At 39.5% G+C, this 20,221-nt stretch overlaps 1 protein-coding gene across 1 annotated transcript in view; it reads right to left on the bottom strand.

Moving 5' to 3' along the window:
• LOC101343300 (olfactory receptor 10V1-like) overlaps window positions 1-11,667 on the bottom strand; it is a 15,501-nt gene extending 3,834 nt beyond the window's left edge. The window contains exons 1-2 of the mRNA XM_012559381.2: window positions 10,640-11,667; window positions 4-183 (exon numbers count right to left, since the gene is read on the bottom strand). Coding sequence (XP_012414835.2) covers window positions 4-183; window positions 10,640-11,584 — 1,125 coding nt within the window. The 5' untranslated portion in view covers window positions 11,585-11,667. The remainder of the gene's footprint in view (window positions 1-3; window positions 184-10,639) is intronic.
• Between the last annotated feature and the right edge of the window lie 8,554 nt (window positions 11,668-20,221).

Below are 20,221 nucleotides of genomic sequence, written 5' to 3'. Positions count from 1 at the left end.
GGCGCCGGGCGGCGGCGGCTGCGCGGGGACGGATTTGGTGTCCCGCTTCCTAGTCTCGGCGGCGGGAAGGAGGTCCCGTGGCGAGAGACTGCGCAGGCGTTGCCCGTCGGGGGCTTCCTGCGAGTCGGGTACTTGGAGCTCCGCCCCCCACTTCTCCTTGCCCGCCCCGCGCTCACGTCGGAGCTGAAAGACAGTCACGAGTTTTCCGTCAGCTGCCGGGCGGAGAAAACCCGTGTGATTGTCACAGGATATGACTTTGAAGAGCCCCGGGTTTAGTCTGGGCTGAGAGAAATGGAGCTTCCCCCACTGCTCGGGGTCCTCACGTTACGATCTGCGCCAAGCGGAGGGTAAAAAGAAAAAATAAATTCATGGTCATCGTGAGGGCAAAATTCGTCGCCATTGTCAGCGGCGCGTCACCCGCTGAATCAGCAGAAGGCCAGGGCTCTGATTTTTGTGGTTCCAAGTGATGACGGCCTCGTTTTGTAAAAAGCCGAAGGCATGTTCCGGCAGTTGAGCTAGGGTGGTATTTTTAGGCGCCAGGCGCTTCGGGCGGTGGAGAAGGAAGAGGGCAGCCCTGCCGTGGTGCTTCCTGGTGGGACGACGGCATTGTCATCGATGCCGAGGAGCCTGGGAGCTCCGCTGGGTGACAGTGCTGCCTTAGAGGCAGTACGTGTTATAAGCCTCATCACCCTGCTTCCAAAATCTGGTGGTTACTTACTGCTCCTTAAGCCCGTTTGAGTTTACTGAAGCATCTCTTTTCCTCGTAAAGGACTAAACTTGCACTACTAGGAATTAATTCTTGTGGGTTTCACAACCCTTTCTCTTAAAATGCAGCCTCGCCTAGGAATGGCATAGAGTAAAGTCCTCGCATGTTAGTGTCACTGGATATTAATCAGAGCCTGAGTATGGGAAACATTGCATTTGGAAATAGTTCCGGGTGAGAATCGTTGCTTTGATACTGGCTATGAGATTTTGGACAGGTTAATCTGAACCTCTCTGTGCCTTAGTTTCTTTGATTGTAAAACTGGTATAATTATACCTGCCTGATTCAATGACATGATGATTGGACCTAATACTACTAATAATGATTGAAGCCTACCTGGCATTCTGCTAGGTGCTTTACATAATCATCTTATTGAATCCTTATGTCAACCCCATGAGGTAGGTACTATTATTTTATCCACCTTATAGATGAGGAAACCGAGGATTAGAGAGGTTAAGTAGTTTGCCCCAGGTCACCCAGTGGTAAGTGCCCTGGGTCTCTCTGATTCCAAAAGCCCAATCTCTTGATCACTGTGTCAAGATAAAAGCAAATATTTACCTGGGCCAGGCCTGAACCTTAAAGAAGTACAAGTAAGCGTGGGATAAGATTAATTGTTTTTCAGGCATTCATGGAACATTACAAAATTTCATGTACTAGGTAACAGCATGTCTCAACAATTACCAAAGAATTAGCATTTAGTATACTATGGCCCATAGGTCGAATCTGGCTAGCTGCCTGTTTTAGTAAATAAAGTTTTATTGCAACTTAGCTGCACTCATTCACGTATAGTTTTTACCTGCTTTAGTGCTGCAATGGCAGAGTTGAGTACTTACACTGGGGACCGTATTGCCTGCAAAGCCTAAAATATTTTTTATCTGGCTCTTTACAAAAAAGCTTTCTGATTCTTGATATTTCACTTCATATTTTCTGATTATTAAAAATAGTGAAAATGTATTAGGAAAAAAACCCTATACTTGCAGAAATTTAAAAACACAAACAGACCTCTAATTCATTGTCTCAGTCAACTAGTGCTGCTATAACAGAAATACCACAAGTGGCTTAAAAAAGAAATTTATTTTCTCACAGTCTTCCAGGCTGGAAGTCCAAATTCAGGGCATCAACTCCAGGGGAAGGCTTTCTCTCTGTGTTGGCTCTGGAAGAAAGTCCTTGTCATCAATCTTCCCCTGGACTAGGAACTTTTCCGAGCAGGAACCCCAGGTCCAAAGGACACGCTCTGCTCCGGCACTGCTTTCTTGGTGGTGTGAGGTCCCCAACCCTCTGCTTGCTTCCCTTTCATTTCTTGTAAGATAAAAGGTGGTGCAGGCCACACCCCAGGGAAACTCCCTTTGCATTGGATCAGGGATGTGACCTGAGCAAGGGTGTTACATCCCACCCTAATCCTCTGTAACCACAGGCAGAGATTATGATTTATAACACATAGGAAAACCACAAAATGGGGGACAACCACACAATACTGAGAATCATGGCCTAACCAAGTTGACACATATGTTTGGAAACACAGTTCAATCCATGACGTTCATGGACCAATGAAAACAACAGAAAGTCAAAAATATTTAGAAATGAATGATAAATGCAACATGCCAAAACTTTTAGGATACAGCTAAAGCAGCTTATATAAGAAATTAGAGAAACCTAAAAATAAGAACTATAGGATAAACCCAAAGAACTAAATAATGAAGATAAAAGCAGAAATTAAGGAAATAGAAAACAAGATGTAATAGAATCAACAACAATTCCCATTTTCTTTCACAGAACACCTGTCTATAAGGAGATTATGAGATTCCCTTTTGTTGTTGTTAGTTGCTATCTAGTCCCAACTCATAGTGACCCTGTGTGTAACGGAAGGAAACATTGCCTGGTCCTGAGCCATCCTCACAATGGTAGGTATGTTCAAGCCCATTGTTGCAGCCACTGTATCAGTCCATCTCCTTGAGGATCTTTCTCTTTTTCACTGACTCTCTACTAAGTATGATGTCCTTCTCCAAGGATTACTCCCTCTTGATAACATGTCCAAAGTAAGTGAGATGAAATCTCACGCTCCTCGCTTCTGAGGAACATTCTGGCTGTACTTACAAGACAGATTTATTCATTTTCTGGCAGTCCATGGTATATTCAATATTCTTTGCCGACACCATAATTCAAAGACATCAATTCTTTGGTCTTCCTTATTCATTGTCCAGCTTTTGCATGCATATGAGGCAATTGAAAATCTCATGGCTTGGGTCAGGGACACTTTAGTCCTCAAAATGACATCTTTGCTTTTTTACCCTTTAAAGAGGTCTTTTGGTCTTTTGCAGATTTGCCAGTGCAATACATCATTTGATTTCTTGACTGCTGCTTCCATGGACATTGATTGTTGATCCAAGTAAAATGACATCCTTGACAACTTCAGTATTTTCCCCGTTTATCATGATGTTGCTTATTGGTCCAGTTGTGAGGATATTTTGATTTCTTTATGTTGAGGTGTAATCCATACTGAAGGCTGTAGTCTTTATCTTCATCAGTAAGTACTTCAAGTCCTCTTTGCTTTCAACAAGCAAGATTGTCTCATATGCATATTGCATGTTGTTAACAAGTCTTTCTCCAGTCCCGATGCCATGTTCTTGTTTGTATAATCGACAAAAATTCCCATTTTTTCTCGCAAACACCTATCTATGAGGGAGATTATGGGATTCTACCTTTAAGAGAATAGTTTTTTTGAGCGGCATACTGGGCCTATTATTAAGATGGAGAGGATACAAGTTCTTTTTACAAGAGATTCTTTAGAAATAAGGTATGGCTCTGCTGAGAGTATCCGTTGAATGGGTGGAAGAAGAGCAGTCTCTCCTAAATGAAGAGGCTTTTGATAACTGAGAGAGGCCATCAATTAGAGAAAGCCACTACACCAGGCTTTATTTGGCATCATTCTGTTGTTTCTCCAGAAGCTATAAGTAACCCATCGTGTTATTTACAGGCACTGTGAATTCTTGTGAGACTAGCTGCAGATGATAATTTTTATTAAGTAATGTACATCTCTGAATAGTGATTCTCAAACTTTAGCATGCATTGGAATCACCAAGCCAAATGAAAAACCAAACCCACTGCCACCAACAGGACTTGTTAAAACACAAACTGCTAGGCCCCAGCCCCAGAGTTTTTAATTAAGGTGATGCTGCTGCTGCCGGGTCCAGTACTACACTCTGGGGAGCATTGCTTTAAAAACATTGCCCATGAGTGCTTGCAGAGGGGTACAGAGAGGGAGAAAAAGAGTTGTGGGCTGACTATAGGGTCATTTCTCACGTAACCAAGAAAGCTGTCATGGTTTGAATTGTGTCCCCCAAGAAATGTGTGTGGCAACTTGGCTGGGTCATGATTCCCAGTATTGTATGATTGTGTGATCTGATGTGATTTCCTTATGTGTTGTAAACTCTATGACTATGATGACATTATATGTGCTCTCCTTATGTGTTGTAAATTCTATCACTGTGATGGGGTTATACTGATGAGGTTGACAAGATTAGATAGTGTCTTAATACAGTCTCTTTTGAGATATAAAAGAGACGCAAGCAGAGGCACATGGGAACCTCATACCACCAAGAAAGCAGTGCTGGGAGCAGAGCGCGTCCTTTGGACCTGAGGTTTCTGCGCAGAGAAGCTCCCAGACCAAAGGAAGATTGATGACATGGCCCTTCCTGCAGAGCCAACAGAGAAAGCGTTCCCCTGGAGCTGACACCCTGAATTTGGACTTGTAGCCTACTGGACTGTGAAGAAATAAACTTCTCTTTGTTGAAGCCATCCACTTGTGGTATTTCTGTTAGAGCAGCACTAGATGCCTGAGACAAGCTATGACAAACCTCCAGAAAGTAATGGGAACCCTTGGTGCAACGGATCTTAGGACAAAAGAATTACCCAAATAATGAAAATCAAAATGTGCAAAACAAAACTTGTGATGGATTAAACATGGCCCCACATTCTTTGACAGCTTTCCCATTGAGGGATGTGTTCTATGTCCCCCTCTCCTTGAATCTGGACTGGACTTTGCTTTGACCAATGAAGCATGGGAGAAGTGATGCCATACCAATTCTGGGTCTAGTCTTTCAGAAGATTGACAGTGTAAGTTCATATAAGATGCTCAGTTATCTTGCTGAAAAGATCATAAAGGCCCTGAAACTACACGGAGAAGAACTTCCCAGAAGAATCCAATTTACCAGCCATTCTGGCCAAGCCACCAGGCATGTGAGTGAAGCTGTCTTGGACTCTATACCAGCTCAGCTGCCAACTGACTATTGAGTGACCCCATTTGACACCACGCACAGCAGGAAAATTACTCATCCAAGCCTTGCCCAAATTCCTGACCTGCAAAATATAATTTTCAACAACGAAGTTCTGGAGTAATTTATTACTCAGTAAAAGATGACTGAAGTAAGTCTATTTAGAGAAATTATACAAAACTTGGAAATCAGGGGCAAAAAGATTATTGCATACTCTTTCAGTGTCATCACAAGAGCATTACCTAACAAGCCTACCTAGGGATCATTTGAAGTTCTAGGGAAAGGGAACTGTCTTTGACATAGTATTTGCTATTAATGAGGTTGCAGACTCCATAAAGTTTGATGTTAACTTACAGAAGGTTGACAAGTTGCAAAGAATTTTTTTCAGTAGAGATAATTTCATTTTGGTAGAAAAGATAATCCCAAATGGGCCGATTTTATTGCCCTGCAAATCGTTGTTGTTAGGTGCCGTTGAGTCAGTTCCAACCCATAGCAACCCTACGTACTACAGAACGAAACACTGCCCAGTCCTCTGCCATCCTCATAATCCTTATGCTTGAGCCCATTGTTGCTGCTACTGTCTCAGTCCATCCTGCTGAGGATCTTCCTCTTTTTTACTGACCCTCTACTTTACCAAGCATTATGTCCTTCTCCAGGAACTGATCCCTCCTGATAACACGTCCAAAGTATGTAAGACATAGTCTTGCCATCCTTGCTTCTAAGGAGCATTCTGGTTGTACTTCTTCCAAGACAGCTTTGTTTGTTCTTTTAGCAGTCCAGAGTACATTCAATATTCTTCACTAGCACTGCAATTCAGAAGTGTCAGTTCTTCTTTGGTCTTTCTTATTCATTGACCAGCTTTTGTAGGCATATGATGCGATGGAAAATACCATGGCTTGGGTCAGGTGCACCTTAGTCTTCAAGGTGACATCTTTGCTTTTCAGCACTTTAAAGAGGTCTTTTGCAGCAGATTGTCCAATGCAATGTGTCTTTTGATTTCTTGACTTCTGCTTCCATGGGTGTTGACTGGGGATCCAAGCAAAATGAAATCCTTGACAACTTCAATCTTTTCTCCGTTTATCATGATGCAAGACATTAGCCACTATTATGTTTAACTTTTGAGTCTTATCCAGCAATTTTTGTCCAACTATATATAGTTCATAGTTTCTTGTATCTTCTTTTGAACCAGCTTTACCATCCTGCTGGTTCTCTCATTGATGAGTTAAATAAATCTTTGGCATGTGCTCACAGTATATTTGAATGAGAATCATGTTTTTAACTTTTTGAAAATTATACTTTGGCAAAGTTATTCTTTACATTAAAAATAATTGTTTATTGCAGAGGATTAAATTCATTCAATTAGTATTTGTTGAGAATCTGTTCTGTAAAATGTCATGAGAAAGGCCTATGTAGTTTATTGGATATGAGCTAAGTCCTGAACTGTGCTGTATTTCCTAATGCTGCTGTAACAAATTACCACAAATTTACTAGCTTAAAGCAGCACGAATTTATTCTCTCATAGTTCTGGAGGTCAGAAGTCTCAGATGGGCCACAGAACTGCATTCGTTTTGGAGGCTGCGGGCGAGAATTCATTCCCTTGCCCTTTCTAGTTTCTAGAGGCTGTCTAAAGAGCCCTGGTGGTGCAATAGTTAAGCACAAGGCTGGTGGTCCAAACCCACAAGTGGCTCCTCGGAAAAGACAACCTGGCAATCTGTTCCTATAAAGATTATAGCCTTGGAAACCCTATTGGGCAGTTCTGCTGTGTCATATAGGATTGGGATTGATGCATCGGCACACAACAACAACAGGGGCTGTCTGCATTCTTTGGCTTGTGGTCCCAGCCTCCACCTTCAAAGCCAGCAGTGTAGCATCTTTCAATCTCTCTCTCTCTCTCTGTGCTGCTTTTGTTATATTTTTCTCTCTGCTCTTCCTGCTTCCCTCTTATACTCTTGTGATTACATTGGGCCTACCCAGATAATCCAGGATAATCTCCCCACCTCAAGATCCTTAACTTAATCACACCTGCAAAGTTCCCTTTGTCATGTATGGTAAAATAGTCCCAAGATCTAGGGGTTAAGACGTGGACATCTTTGGGGGGACATTTCAGCCTACTACATGTGATATGCTCAAATCGTTGTTGCCACTGAGTAGATTCCCACTCATCACGACCCCATGTGTGCAGAGTAGAACTGCTCCATGGGGTTTTCAAGGCTGTGACTCTTTGGAAGCAGATCACTAGGCCTGTCTTCTGAAGAGCCTCTGGGTAGGTTCAAACTGCCAGTGTTTGAGCTAGTAGTCAAGCGCTTAACCATTTGCGCCATATAGGGACTCCTTGGGAGTGTAAAATATGAATTTTGGTAGTTGTCCTCACAGATACGAGGGGTTAGAACTTCAATGTATCTTTTTAGGGGACACAATTCAACCCTTAACACTAACTACAGCCTACACTCAAAAAACCAAAAACTAAACCTGTTGCCGTTGAGTCGATTCCAACTCATAGCAGCCCTACAGGGTGGAGTAGGACTGCTCCACAGGGTTTCCAAGGAGTGGCTGGTGGATTTGAACTGCCGACCTTTTTGGTTAGTGGCTGTAGCTCTTAACCACTATACCACCAGGGCTCCGCCCACACTCAAAGGGAGTGGAATTAGTCTCCACCATGTGAGGAGAGGAGTATCACATTTTAAAACCCCCTACCTAAATAAATAGCCTACTTGGAGGAAAATTCCAGACCTTCTAACTGTGGCCAATTTTCTTGAGAAATAAATAGACTCTAATATTATGATATATTATAAAATATCAATGAGGCAAATAATGTGATATTGGTGGAGGAATATACAGACTGATTTATGGAACAGAGTAAGCAGTCAAGAAACAGACCTTAGCATTAATGTGCATTTAGTAAGAAGTCTCAATTCAATATGAAGGAAACGTGATTTCATCAATTATACTAAGGCAATTGGCTATCGATTTTGGAAGAAAGTTAAAGCCTCATGGCCATAGCATTCAACAGAATAAATTCCAGAATGTTAAATAAATTCCAAGTAAAATTTTAAATCATAAAGCAGCACGAACAAAACATGGATGAAAATTTGTATGATTTCAGGATATATTTTTAGAATTTATTTGCTATAAAAATGGAAAAGTCACAAGAAATTTGAATACTGAATTACATAATGATAACAAAAATGTAATAAGAAATATGTATGCATAAAATAACAAACTATCAAAATATTTTCCACGTGTTACAGAGAAAGTGTTAACATAAAACACAAAGTCATAAAAATCAATCTTAAAATTCTTTAAACACTTTAGAAAAATCTTCAAAAATAATTTACAAAAGGCTATGAAATATGTAAAAGATAAATTACATAATGTAAATTAAGACAAATATGTATCATTGTAAAACCATCAAATTGACAAAGAATAAGGAGAGAAAGGAGGGCAGGAAGGAGGAAGAAAGGAATCCAGTGTTGATGATGATATTATGAGGTGAACACTTTTGTAAATAGTTTGTGTGAGTATAAATAAGTAGTCTTTCTGGTATGCAATTTGGTAATGTGTTATCTAGGAGTCTAAAACGTTTTAGCCCTAAGGAAGTAATCAGAGTTGTACACAATGAATTATATGCAAGGGTATTTACCACAGTGATACTTACAGTAGTGAAAAATTGGTAGCCATCTGAACGCCAATTAAGAGAAATAGATACATCATGACAAAATTATGTTTTAGAAGGCTACTTCTGCATGACAAATGTTTGTGTTACAAGTTAGAGAATGAAACAGGATATAAAGGTTCTTCATAATATAATATAATGTATAAAGGACCCAAATGCTAGCTGAGGTTCCTTTTTTTTCCTAAATTTTATTTATTTTGTTGTTGAAAATATACACAGCAACACACACACCAGTTCAACAGTTTCTACATTTACAATTTAGTTACACTGAATACATTCTTCAAGTTGTGCAACCATTCTCACTCTCCAAAAGGAGGGTTGTTTCTCCCTCATTAACATAAAGTTACTGCCCCCTAAGGGTCCTATCTAATCTTTTGAGTTGCTTTGTCAGTTTGATCTCACACAGTGCTTAAAAGAGCATAATGTTAGGGAAAAAAAAAAGAGCATAACGCTCAAGGCAGGCCTTTTTCACTAGTTAAATGAAACTATTGTTTGGTTTTAAGATGACTTCAGGGATATTTTTGGTTTAAGGTATAAAGATTATCTCAGGGCAATAATTTCAGGGGTTCATCCATCCTCCATGGCTCCAGAAAGTCTAGAGTTCATGCGCATTTTAAATTCTGTTCTGCATTTCCCCCCTTTTGATCAGAATTCTTCTATGGAATCTTTGATCAAGTGTTCAGTAATGGTAGCCAGATACAATCTAGTTTTTGTGGTTTTATGGCAAAGGAGACAGTTGTTCATGGAGGCAATTAGCCACACATTCCATATCCTCCTGCTATTCCTAACTCTCCTTCTTCCTTTATTGTTCCAGGTAAATAGAGACGAATTGTTGTACCTTGGATGGTCACTTGTAAGGTTTTAAGACCCCAGGCACCACTACACAATGAAGTAGGAGGTAGAACAGAAGCACTAAACATGTTATTAGGCCAATTAACTGGTATGTCCCATGAAACCATGACTGAAAACCAAATTCCATGAGGTGTTTGACTATACATAAGCAGCCTTAGCAGCTGCTCTTTTTTTTTTTTTTGGTCATTGTTATAAGAAGTTTCTTTTAATTGGTGGGATTAGAGATGATTTTTTAAAACTTTTTTTTCTGTCTACGTTTATATTTTCCGATTTTTCTATAATGGATGTGTATTTATAAATGGAAAAATTTTATTATTTAAAAAGTAAACATAATAAGATAGATTGGAAGAATGGGGAAAGGAAGTTCTCATGCTGATTCTGCCATACAATCATTAATCCTTTCACCCCCTTCTTGAAATTTCCCATAATGGATGAGAACAAAATGATGTAAAGATGTTGTTTTTATTTTTGAAGTATCACCAATAATGCTTTTTAAAATGCCAGTTTTATACCAGATATTTGTGTATTTTATTTTTACAACTTCTCAACACTGGTCAGTCTGATGAACATTTCCCAAGACACAGTCAATAGAGAGAAGAAAAATAAGAGTTTCTGGGTGGAAACATGAAGAATCATTAGAGGTCTTAAAGGGACCTCTGTCAATTATTCTGCAAATATTTATTGAATGCCCAGTATGTGCAAAGTGCTATATAGTGTTGTGTGAAGACATCAAAGAAATAGGAAAGTTCTTTGCCATCGCCTGAAGGAATTCATTAATTCGATAAATACGTGCTGTTTGTTTACCTTAGCTCTAGGCACTGGGGATGGATCAGTGCACAAAACAGAAAAAAATACCTGCCCATCAGGAGTTCACTCTTTCTTATTTTAAATTATAATATCTGCCTTTCAGGAACTTACACTGTAATTGGGAGCTAGAAATAGGAATTTGGGCTTTATGAGGTAGAAAATCCAATTCCCTACTTGTTTTGGTCATCTAATTCCTGAGTTTATCATTTTCTAAAGAATTATTTCCCATCATTTACGTGAATCCAGAAACTCCTACATTTCCTAGATCAATACATGTCTTTTAATTATCTTATTTAGTGCATCTTTCAGCTCCTTGTTTCTCATACTGTAGATTAAAGGATTCAAGATGGGTGTAACAAAGGTGTAGACAACAGAAACTACACGTCCCATTTCTGGGTTGTAGCTGGAGCTTGGGCGTAAATAGATAAGGCTACAACAGCCGTACTGGAGAAGAACCACAGTCAGATGAGACGAGCAAGTAGAGAAGGCTTTGTGCCGTCCCTCTGCTGAGCGGATCTTCAAAATGGTAACTGTAATGAAGATGTATGAGATGGAGATAAGGGAAAAGGGGATGGTAAGAGTGATGACACTGGTGATGAAGATCATGGCTTCTGGCATTCGAGTATCTCCACATGCCAACCGCAAAATAGGGAGTACATCACAATAGAAGTGAGTGATTCTATTGTGGTCACAAAATGACAGATGGAAAATAAAAAATGTCGGTAATAAGGCTAGAATGAAACCCAGAACGAGGGCCCCCACAGCCAGCTGGGCACACAGCAGCCATCTCATGACAAGGGTGTAAGACAAGGGATCCCGGATAGCTACAAACCGATCATAAGCCATGATTCCCAAGAGGATGCAGTCAGCACTGCCCAGAAAGACAAAGAAGAACATCTGTATGCCACAGCCGGTGAAAGAGATGGGTATTCTCCCCATGGTTGGCAGGTTGACCAAGGCCAGAGGGGCAATAGTAGAAGAATAAAAGATTTCCAGAACTGCCAGTTTGGCCAGAAAGAAATACATGGGAGTGTGGAGTGAACGCTCAGCCCAGACAGTGAGAAGGACTGTGGCATTACCAATGAGGCTGCCGATATACATTAACAGGAAACTCACATAAATAAACATCTGTACCTTCAGGGTAGGTGAAAATGGCTGAAAGTGGAACTGGATCTCTCCAGTTTGGTTTTTATCCCTCATAAAACCACATTGACACATTGGATTTTCTAGGACAAAAGAGAAAATACATTAGGAAAGAAAGTGCTGTGTCTTCAGGATGAAAGTGATGGCAATGTCTTACCATCTATAGCTTTTATAATTACGGAGATGAATTTATGCTATGCAAGCCACCCCCTATTCTAGCTTGTGTTTGTCACTCATGTTTTCAAGAGCATTGGCTGGAGTTAACTATAAAGTCTATGACAGTGAATAGGGGCCAAGTTAATTTGCCCCATGTGGCAACTGAGCTGAAGACTTTGACTTCATTTTTGTTTTGCAAGAATTGCTAAACTAATAACCCCTGACCTTCTAAACCTGCACATTTCCTAGCAATAATCTACTGACCATCAAATATGAAGTCACAATGATCCTGATTCCATGCCTATTATATGTATTGGGGTCACACTGTCCTATACAAAGAGTCCTCCTTCACTTTTTTTTGAAGGATTGTCTTTCTAGAGAGAAGAGGGGATCAGCTTGTGCCAGTTCTGCAGCACTAAGCATGATGACTCCATTACTGGTTTGTGGTTGCAGAGTCAGCTCTCAGCCTTCTAGTACATTGACCCTTAATTGTAGCCACAACCTCCCCACACCTTTTGTAACTTTTCTCTACCCTTCGAACCAAGAGTTAAGAGAAGCACAGCAGTTTTATAAACAGCAGCAATATAGACTTCTGTCTTTAGACAGAGATAAATTCCTCTCCTCTTCACAACTGCAATATGCATACTTTCACGCATATGGTAGAGTAGCAAGTAGAATATCTTGAACACTTTCTAAAATGATTATTTTACTTTTATGGTAATTAGTTTTATATATGTCTTTTCTTCCTCATAGATATGTAATATCCTGCAGGGCAAGGACTGTATCTTATTCCTCTCCCTCTAGTGCCTAGAATAAGCTAAAGTCAAACCAGTTGCCTTCGAGTCCATTCCAACTCGTGGTGGTCCCATGTGTGTCAGAGTAGAACTGTGTTCCATAGAGTTTTCAATGCTGATTTTTCAGAAGTAGATCGCCAGGTCTTTGTTCGGAGGTGCCTCTGGCTGACACTTAACCATTTGTGCCACCTAACGACTGACCAATAAATGTTTATTGAACGAATAGGTCTCTTTCACAATCAGGCTAGGCTTTCATTTATACAGAGTACATTGTCTTGTAGAGAGTAACCTCAGGGTTCATGGAAGGAAAACATCCCTTTTACGGGCCTGGTACAGCTCCGTCCCTTTGTATTTAGAAAACATGGTCGGTGAAATTTTACCCTTCTTATTAGTACATGTTAGGTCCCTAGGTGGCACAGTCGGTTTGCACTGGACTATGGATGGTGCAGTGGTTAAGATTTCAGCTATTAACCAAAATGTTGGCAGTTGGAATCCACCAGCCATTCCTCGGAAACCCTATGGGTCAGTTCTACTCTGTCCTATAGGGTTGCTGTGAGTCAAAATCGACTTGATGGCAACAGGGTTTTTTTTACTAGACTAAAGGTTAACAGTTTGAACCCACCTGGCAGTGCCATGGAAGAAAGACCTGGTGATCTGCTTCCATAAAGATTACAGCCAAGAAAACCCTATGGAGCAGTTCTACTGTGTAACACACAGGCTTGCCATAAGTTGGAATCGACTGGATGGCAATGGGTTTGGTTTTGGTTTTATTAGTACTTACCAGTTTAACTTTAAATAATTCAGTAATGAAATGTCACACTGGTTTCCTGTATGAGGAGAATATCTTCTCTTTCCATCTCCCTGAATCTCTGCTTGAAGGAGATCAGGGTGATGAACATTCCTGTCTGGGCACTGCCTGGCTTGAGCCTCACATTGAAAGGCACTGGACACTGAATGCAGAACATTCTTTGGATTGTTGAGGGTAGAGCAGGCTAGAACAGACCCTCCAAGGGAAGCCAGAGAGCGTAAAACAACCAGAATGCTGTTTCAGATGCTTCTGTTGTTAATTAATATTTCCCCTACCCAACAGCAACTACATAGAAAGTCACTCAAAATCTCATGTGTTTTGTTAGTTACTGTTTGGATCCGGGTCAGGCCCATTCTTTTTTTTTTTTAAACATTTTATTGTGCTTTAAGTGAAAGTTTACAGAGCAAATTAGTTTCCCATTAAATAATTTATGCACAAATTGTTTCGTGACATTGAGTGCAACCCCCGCAATGCGTCAGCACTCTCCCTGTTTCCATTCGTCTGGTTTTCCTGCCCCTTCCTGCCTTCTCATCTTTGCTTTTGGGCAGGTGTTGTCGATTTGGCCTCATACACTTACTGTTCTAAGGAGCACGTTCCTCATAGGTGTCATTGTTTGTTTTATAGGCCTGTCTAATATTTGGCTGAAAGGTGAACTTCAGGAATGACTTCAGTTCTGAGTTAGAAGGGTATCTGGAGGGCCATAGTCTTGGGGGTTCTTCCAGTCTCTGTCAGACCAGTAAATCTGGTCTTTTTTTTTTGTGAATTTGAATTTTGTTCTACATTTTTCTCCCGCTCTGATCTAGACTCTCTATTGTGATCCCGGTCAGAGCGGTTGTTGATGGTAGCTGGGCACCATCTATTTCTTCTAGTGTCAGGCTAGTGCTGTGATTCATGTGGCCCACTAGTCCATTGGACTAACTGCTTCCTGTGTCTTTGGTTTTCTTCTCCTTTGCTTTGAGTGGGATGAGACCAATAGTTGTGTCTTAGATGGCTGCTTGCTATCTTTTCAGACCCCAGATGCTAATCACTAAAGTAGGACTTAGAACATTTTCTTTATGAACTATCTTATGCCAACTGATCTAGATGTCCCCTGAGGCCATGATCCCTAGCCTTCAATCCCAGCAACTTGGTTTGTGTCTAGGAAGCATCTGTGACTGTGCCTCCTGTGTGCTGTATTACATATATGAATATACATGCTGCTCATACAAATATGTATGTAATCAGGCCCATTCTTACAAGTAGGATTTGAAGGGTCTTATAAAGGCCCTCATTCATAAAAGTAAAAATTTTCCCTTGGTAAAATGAAAATGCACCCAGATAAAATGAAAATGGGAACTAGGATGGATGGAAATGGAGGGTATAAATTTAGAGGATTGGATATAATACTATAGAATCTGTCAATAGCACTTTACCTGATTTTATTTATCAGAATCAATTCAGCTTCTCTGTTAGGCCTTGGAAAGAGAGGAAACTTTAGAGCACTGTGCATATGGAGGAGCCCTGGTGGCACAGTGGTTGAGAGCTCGGCTGCTAACCAAAAGGTTGGCAGTTTGAATCCACTGGCTGCTCCCTGGAAACCCTATGCGGGCAGTTCTACTCTGTCCTATAGGGTCACTATGAGTTGGAATCGACTTGATGGCAACGGGTTAGGTTTGGGTTGGTGGATGCAAATGGTTAAGCACTTGACTACTAACCGAAAGGTTGGCAGTTTGAACTCACCCCGAGGCACCTTGGAAGAAAGGCTCGGGGATCTGCTTCTGAAAGCTCACAGCCTTGAAAACCCTATGGAGCAGGTCTACTCTGCAGCACATAGGGTTTCCATGAGTTGGAGTTGACTCAGTGGCAACTGGTACTGGTGGTGCATGTGGGAAGAGAGGGTAATATGACCTGGGCATAAACCTTGGAGAGCTACTGGATGTCCAACAGTAACTAAAGGAAAATTTATTATGCACCACTTCATACATTTTAAATGTATTTATGATCCACCATCTCATTTAGTTTTCTTAAAATGTTCAGTGGGTAGGAAGATGTATATTAATATCTCTGTTTTGTAGTACAGGCATAGAGAGGGTAATTAAGTCACCCATTATCCTTCAGTGATTTAGAGGTAGAAGAGAATCTAGCATTTAAATGTCCTGGTACTTATCAATGATTACATAAACCTCATCTTGTTACTTGTCACAGGACCATGGATCAGTGTGGTCCCATCACTAACACTCCCAATAAACTCAGGACAAACCAGCAAATGGCTCCCCCCAGGTCGAGGTTCTCATAGACATGGAAAAATGATCTTAATGATACTAGAGGAGAAGATGAAGAGAATTCCACCCAGAGCGCCTAGCTAATCCCTTGGCTCCACAAGGTTCCTGTAGCGTTGGGGACTACTCAAAAAGTCCTACTGATTCAAATCCAAATTACATGATTGAGATTTGGCTTAGCCTGGAAGAAGCTCAGATATATTTAGAACTGAAGTTGTGGTTTACAGTCACCAAATGTACCAATTGGCGTTCATTGAAAGCACAATAGATCCGACTGATTGGTTGATAAACTTGGCAGTAAAGCTTAGCAGCGTTAAGAATTTGGGCACTGGAGTCAAGCAGACCTGGGATCATCACCTGACTCATTTACCAGCTGTGTGATCTTAGCAAATTAATCCCTGTGAACTTCAGTTTCCTTATCTTCAATGTGAGAATAATATTAACATCTGTCCTATAAAGTTGTTGTAAAGATTAAACGAGGTAATGACTATAAAGTGTTTTGTACAGTGTCTGGTGTTGGTAAGTATTCATTAAAGGCTAGATATTACCATGATTGATTTAAAAAAAAACTGTACCAGTGGCCCTCTGTGAGTCTGTCCATAGACAACGTGAGTGCTTATTCTGATATAACAATGTGTAAAATCCCCTATTATAATTTTTCCTGCTTTCAGGTCTTCATATGCAATAGCATGTCTTCCTGTACCTAATTATCTCCACTGGACAAAGTGTAAGTATGTTGGTCTGAAATTATTATTCCAATTTGAACCAGGACAATCTAGTCCCACAGGGACTCCAGTGACCATAAAGGTGTACCTATCCCTGTTAGAAGTTTCCTGTGTAAACTGGGCTAAGTATCTTTACTTTTCCAGATTTTAATTACTCTAATCGATGAATTTTTTTTATATTATATGTCCCTTTAGTCCACTTTATCCAAGAGGGAGAGGGCTGTGAGTCTTATATCTCGTGCAGACCATTGTACACCCAACACATTTCATAGTATCTGAATACAGGAGGCAAGATAAGAATGTATACATGAATGCATGGGTGAAATGATTGTTTTCTTACTTGAATATGCACAGGAGAGGGAGAATATATACTATACTATATAGCTTCATCTGGGAGATTTTAAGGTCCTTGTAAATATGGAATCCAGGTGGTGTAGTGGTTAAGAGCTCGACTGCTAACCAAAAGGCAGTTCGAATCCACCAGCCACTCCTTGGAAACCCTATGGGGCAGTTCTACTCTGTCCTATAGGTCGCTTCATCTTGAGTGCTCAGCTGCTAATCAAAAGGTTGGCGGTTCGAACCCACCAGCCTCTCCACAGGAGAAAGATCGTGGCAGTCTGCTTGCATAAAGATTACAGCCTTGGGAACCCTATGGGGCAGTTCTACTCTGTCCTATATGGCCAATATGAGTTTAAATCGACTCTACAGCAATGAGTTGTAAGGACTAGTTCAATGTAGAGTCTTATTACAATCTTACTAAGAAATAAGAAATAGTAGGGAACTTCTCTAGAGCTTCCTGTGAATCTTGGAGCAACAGCCAAAAGAATTTTCACCTGATTCCTTAAGACCGCATAGATCTATGTTAAATAATGGGATGTACAGGAGTTGTTGTCTTTGGTTACCCTTGAGTTGATTCCACCTCATGGTAATTGCCCACAAAATAGTCATTGCCATTCTTGTGACTAGATGTGTAGCCGATTAGGTCTCTTTATTTTGAAATTATCAGATGTTTTTCTGCTCTGAACCCACATTGCAAATTGTTCAATGTTTTGATCGCATTTGTCTGTCTGCACTTGGACTAGATTGTGAGAACAAGACTCTACAGTCAGGCGTCACTGATTATTTACATAGAAAGTGAAAACTTAGATGAAAATGTTGTGGTGCTGCCAAGTCTTTCAGATGTTTCAGAAGCCAAAGGAAGGGACAGAATTCTTATTATTCTGAGAGATAAGCTCAGCTGCTAACCAAAAGGTCAGCAGTTCGAATCCACCAGCTGCTCGTTGGAAACCCTATGGGGCAGTTCTACTCTTCCCTATAGGGTCACTATGAGTTGGAATCGACTCAACAGCAACAGGTTTGTTTTTTTAAAAATAAAATAGATAATTAGGGTCATCTTGATATTATCAAGAACTCTAATGGTGTATATTCTTTACTGTAATCTGTATCTTCATAGTTAGCTCTTGAGCACAGAGATAATGAACCTGACACCCTAAAAGGTAGCTAAGAGAGATGCTGGAATTGGCTGGGAACTTACCTTCTTCTAGAAGGAGGAACCAGTCTTCTAATCCAAACGTTGTTTCTAAAGAGTCCCCTCAATCCTCAAACCTTTACAACACTTTTAGGGACCTTTGGGACCAATCTCTCAAGTGTCCCTAGGTCTCTGCCCAGAGATAAATGCCAGGTCATGGCATTAACCTTGTCACTGCTGCTCCTGATTTCATGGAATTGAAATTTTTATGAGCATTTCATAAAATAAGCATCCATGAGTTTACTAACTCTAACATCTCATTTTCCATAGAACGCATCACTAGATTTGATAGTCACCTTTCTAATACCATTGTTGACCTTAAGTTTTTAATAAATATTAAATTTGAGATACTTTGTTCTTAACTAGCAACAGATATTGGCAAAATTAAAAATATCCTGATAGATAGTATTTGGAAATGTGTTCAGTAAATTATTACTGCAAATATATAGCACTATTTCAACAGGAATCTTATACAAGATTTTAGGAAAGTATTTACGTTTTTAATTCTTCATACATTGAGTTTCCATTAATATTATATTCTTTATTGTGTTCATCAATTTCAGTTATGAATTTTTACATATAGCTGCCAGTAGTGATTATGAATCACTTCATAATTCTTCAAATTGCATGTATCGACTAGGATACTGAAAGACCATGAAATTCTCTTATAGTATAGGTCTTTCTTTTAAAGATAATATTGTTATATTCAATAAAGAAAAACAATAAATTGATTTTGAAATTACATTTATTTTTTCATTGTGCTTTAGGTGAAAGTTTACAGAGCAAATTAGTTTCTCATTAAACAATACACAAATTGTTTTGTGACATTGGTTGCCAACCCCACGATGTGTCCACACTCCCCTTATACCCCCTGGGTTCCCTGTTTACATTTGTCCAGGTTTCCTGTCTCTGCCTGTCTTCTCGTCTTTGCTTTTGGGCTGGTGTGCCTATTTAGTCCCATATACGTGATTGAACAGCAAACCACTTTCCTCACCTGTGTTATTATTTGCCCTATAGACTTGAGATTACATTTTAGATAAGAGATGAGCTAATTGCGAGATTCACAGTTGAAATGAGTCTTGCTCTTATTTATTTAATTTTCTAGGTTGGAGAAGTTGCCATCAGGTTCAGAGACTGAAAATTTTGCTTGGCATTGATAATATTTTGTCATGGTTTATTTTTCTTGCAAGAATTTCTTAGTTCTTCAATGCTTTCAAGGGCATTATGTACAATGAATTTTGGTGCCTGCGTCATATTGCTTGAAAGATTAATTTATGTAAAATATCATGCCAAATTATAACACAGCAAAATGAATTTAAAAGTATATATTTTCTACAGTATACCTTTGACTTGCATTCTAGAAACTATATCCTTATTAATATCTTTAGCAATTTCTTAAACAGCATTGCCTACTGCCTCTGTTGTGTTTTTAGAGGCATAATGACAACGCAACTCTTCTATTACGTATTGACCACAGCCTCAGATCTATATTTAGTACATGTGTCTTCAGTACATTCTGAGATTTTGTTGGAACTGAAAAATAGTTTTGCATCTCTTGGATGATTTAAAGTCAGTGTTGTCAAATGAGAATTTTGCTACACTGTTCACTATAGAATAATCTAGACTATTTTAGCAGATTTTCTATTGCAATCTACAATGTATTCCATACAAATGTGTGCCATTGTCATATATCACATCCACTCAAATTATTTGTGTTTGGATTACGATCTTGTAAATAGTCTATTAAAAATGTGAATATTCCTCCTCTATTATGTCATTGACTAGCAAAATTCCTCTGTAAGGCTCCATGTAAATATGCTTTCATTTTGTAAATTCACACTATCTCTTCCACATGATTTACATTAGGCATTGTATATAAAATATCTAAGTAGAAGTTAGCATTTCTTACTTTATTTGAAATGCTTTCATTCATTACTGTAATAGTATTCGGTGTAATGACTTCTGTGTAAGTATTTTTCTTTAACCATTTTCTTTAATGATTATGAATTATGTTTATAATGAAACTAATGATGTTAAATTTAAACCCTGGGCAAGTTAGGTTAGTTATTTGAATAGGAAATATTCTCCAATTTTCCTATTACTAGTTTACTGAAGAGGAAATATAAAAAAATAGGAAAAAACAAAACAAAACTTGCCATCAGAAGACCTTGGGAAAATCACTCATACTCACAGAACCCTGGTGTACTCCCTATTTGTCAAATGAGGATAATATAATACCAACCTAGGAACATTTTGGACTTGAGGGTTAAGTACATGCGAAAACATTTTATAAATAAAAATGCTTGCTGTACAATTGTAAAATATTATTATTGTTTCTGAGACCGAATTCCTAGTTAGAAGCTGAAGGTTAATATCCATAATGACATTTTCTGAACAGCAGGCTGTGGGAAAGTGTCTTGTTCTTTAGTGTCATGTGGACAGT

This window comes from Trichechus manatus, unplaced genomic scaffold, assembly GCF_000243295.1.
Source record: "Trichechus manatus latirostris isolate Lorelei unplaced genomic scaffold, TriManLat1.0 scaffold00240, whole genome shotgun sequence".
Classification (NCBI taxonomy): domain Eukaryota; kingdom Metazoa; phylum Chordata; class Mammalia; order Sirenia; family Trichechidae; genus Trichechus; species Trichechus manatus.
This window is presented reverse-complemented; position numbering and strand designations above follow the sequence as displayed.